Raw genomic sequence first — 1,682 nt, 5'->3', positions numbered from 1 at the left:
AGGAATTACGTTTCTAGGTTTCCTTGGGACACAGCTGCCCCATGTGCTGCAGAGGAGATGGGACCATCCTTACTACCTGTCCTGCTGGAGAGGAAAACAGTCAGATGGTTAAGTGAGGAAAACCTTGGTCAGCAATCACTTGGCCCAGCCACACATGCTGTTCCTCTGTTCCCCAGGTGTCACAGGGCATTGGGAACTCCTCCACCAGTTTTAGAATGCACAGTTGCTTCCACAGTGGGAGAGATCTCTGAATTAGAGAATCACCATCTGGCGTTCCCGACAAACACTGAGCATCTGAACAGAATACACACTGCTACTGTCCAGAACCACAGACAATACCAAGAGCAGCCTGTCTGGGACGTTTCCCCACCCCCAGGCACAGGCTGCCAAATTCTATTCTCAGTCACACCAGAATAAAGCCAGAACGACCCATGTCTTTGACAGAGTTATTCTTAATTAGTACCAGTACATCTGAGAACAAATTTGGGGCCCAAGTCTCCAGCATGACAGATTGGCAGGATTATTTGACAATGTATCTCAAGAACAGAAAATGCACTGGCAATAGAGCTTCGTTGTGTTTTACTGTTTATGATATGGCCTCGTGGTTCCAGGCCACCTTCTCTTGCCTCTGCCAGTGCCATTATTACTGCTCAGTTTGTTTTCCAGCTAAACAGCCAGACAGGCAAATAGGTTTGGCTCTAGATTCCAAGCAGAATCCTCAGTCCAAAGGGCAGATGCTGTTTCTCAGGCTCACATGTGAACACCCTAAAAGACCTGGAAGGAATAATTCCATCTGCTGGCTTTGCAGCCTTAACATCCGCTTGCAGTTGGAATGTGCTGGCTTTGGTGTTTGTCACACCTGCCTGTCTGAGGGAGCTCTTCCTTCTAACAGGATTCCAAGGCTGCAAGACCTTTTTTCAATTCTCTCCATAGTCAAAATAGTGCATTTTTTGGCATTGCTTCATTCTTGGAGACAGTTGAATCATTTTAATGGCACCTTTCCAAAAGGAGCAGATAACATTATGGGAATATTTGGCTCATAGAGCTGAAATTCTTAAACTTTCAAGCAATTGAGAGTGGAGTTTGATGGTAGATAATGTCAAATAGTCTATCTTACAACAATTGCTACTCACCCCATGTGTAACAAACAAAATTGAAAGCAGAGCAGGAAAGGAAGCCAGCCATTAGGTTCTCCTAATAGTTTTTCCATTGTGTTGCTGCTGTGGTGCATGCTATGTGTGTGACGTAGCACACACTGACAATGATGGCAGATGGTGAGAGGGAGTGGATCTGGCTCAGGACTTCATTTCCAGTTTCAAAGCTCAGCTGTACTCACCTAGACCAGCAGGCAGTGGTGCTGGCCTCTGCTAGTGTTGGTAACTTGCCCATTAAGGAGGTGCACAGTAAATTTTCCTGCTCATTGATGAGTTATTCATCTTACCGTGGTCTGTCTCTTGGTATTCAGGTCTTTCAACAAGAAAGAAAGAAGCCACTCAGAGAAAATGGCATTCACCAGTTACTATCCCCATCCCCTCCGCAGCACAGAGCTTGTCACCGGGCCTGCCACGCTGGTTGAGAATCACAAGCTCTCAGAACTTTCCAGGCCAGATAGCAGGACTTCTGCATTTTTCCCAGCTCCAACAGAGGCAAGGAGTCACTATCCTGAGCAAAAGCAAGGCTTT

The 1,682-nt window shown here is 46.3% G+C and overlaps 1 protein-coding gene across 1 annotated transcript in view; it reads left to right on the top strand.

The window, feature by feature from the left end:
- Window positions 1–1,682, top strand: part of SHROOM3 (shroom family member 3) — a 109,663-nt gene that overhangs the window by 100,556 nt on the left and 7,425 nt on the right. The window contains 1 exon segment of the mRNA XM_031063648.1: window positions 1,466–1,682. This exon segment is cut by the window's right edge and continues 665 nt beyond it. Coding sequence (XP_030919508.1) covers window positions 1,466–1,682 — 217 coding nt within the window.

Source organism: Geospiza fortis, unplaced genomic scaffold (assembly GCF_000277835.1).
Source record: "Geospiza fortis unplaced genomic scaffold, GeoFor_1.0 scaffold909, whole genome shotgun sequence".
Taxonomy (NCBI): Eukaryota; Metazoa; Chordata; class Aves; order Passeriformes; family Thraupidae; genus Geospiza; species Geospiza fortis.
The sequence above is the reverse complement of the archived record's forward strand: the minus strand, read 5'-3'. Positions and strand labels throughout refer to the sequence as shown.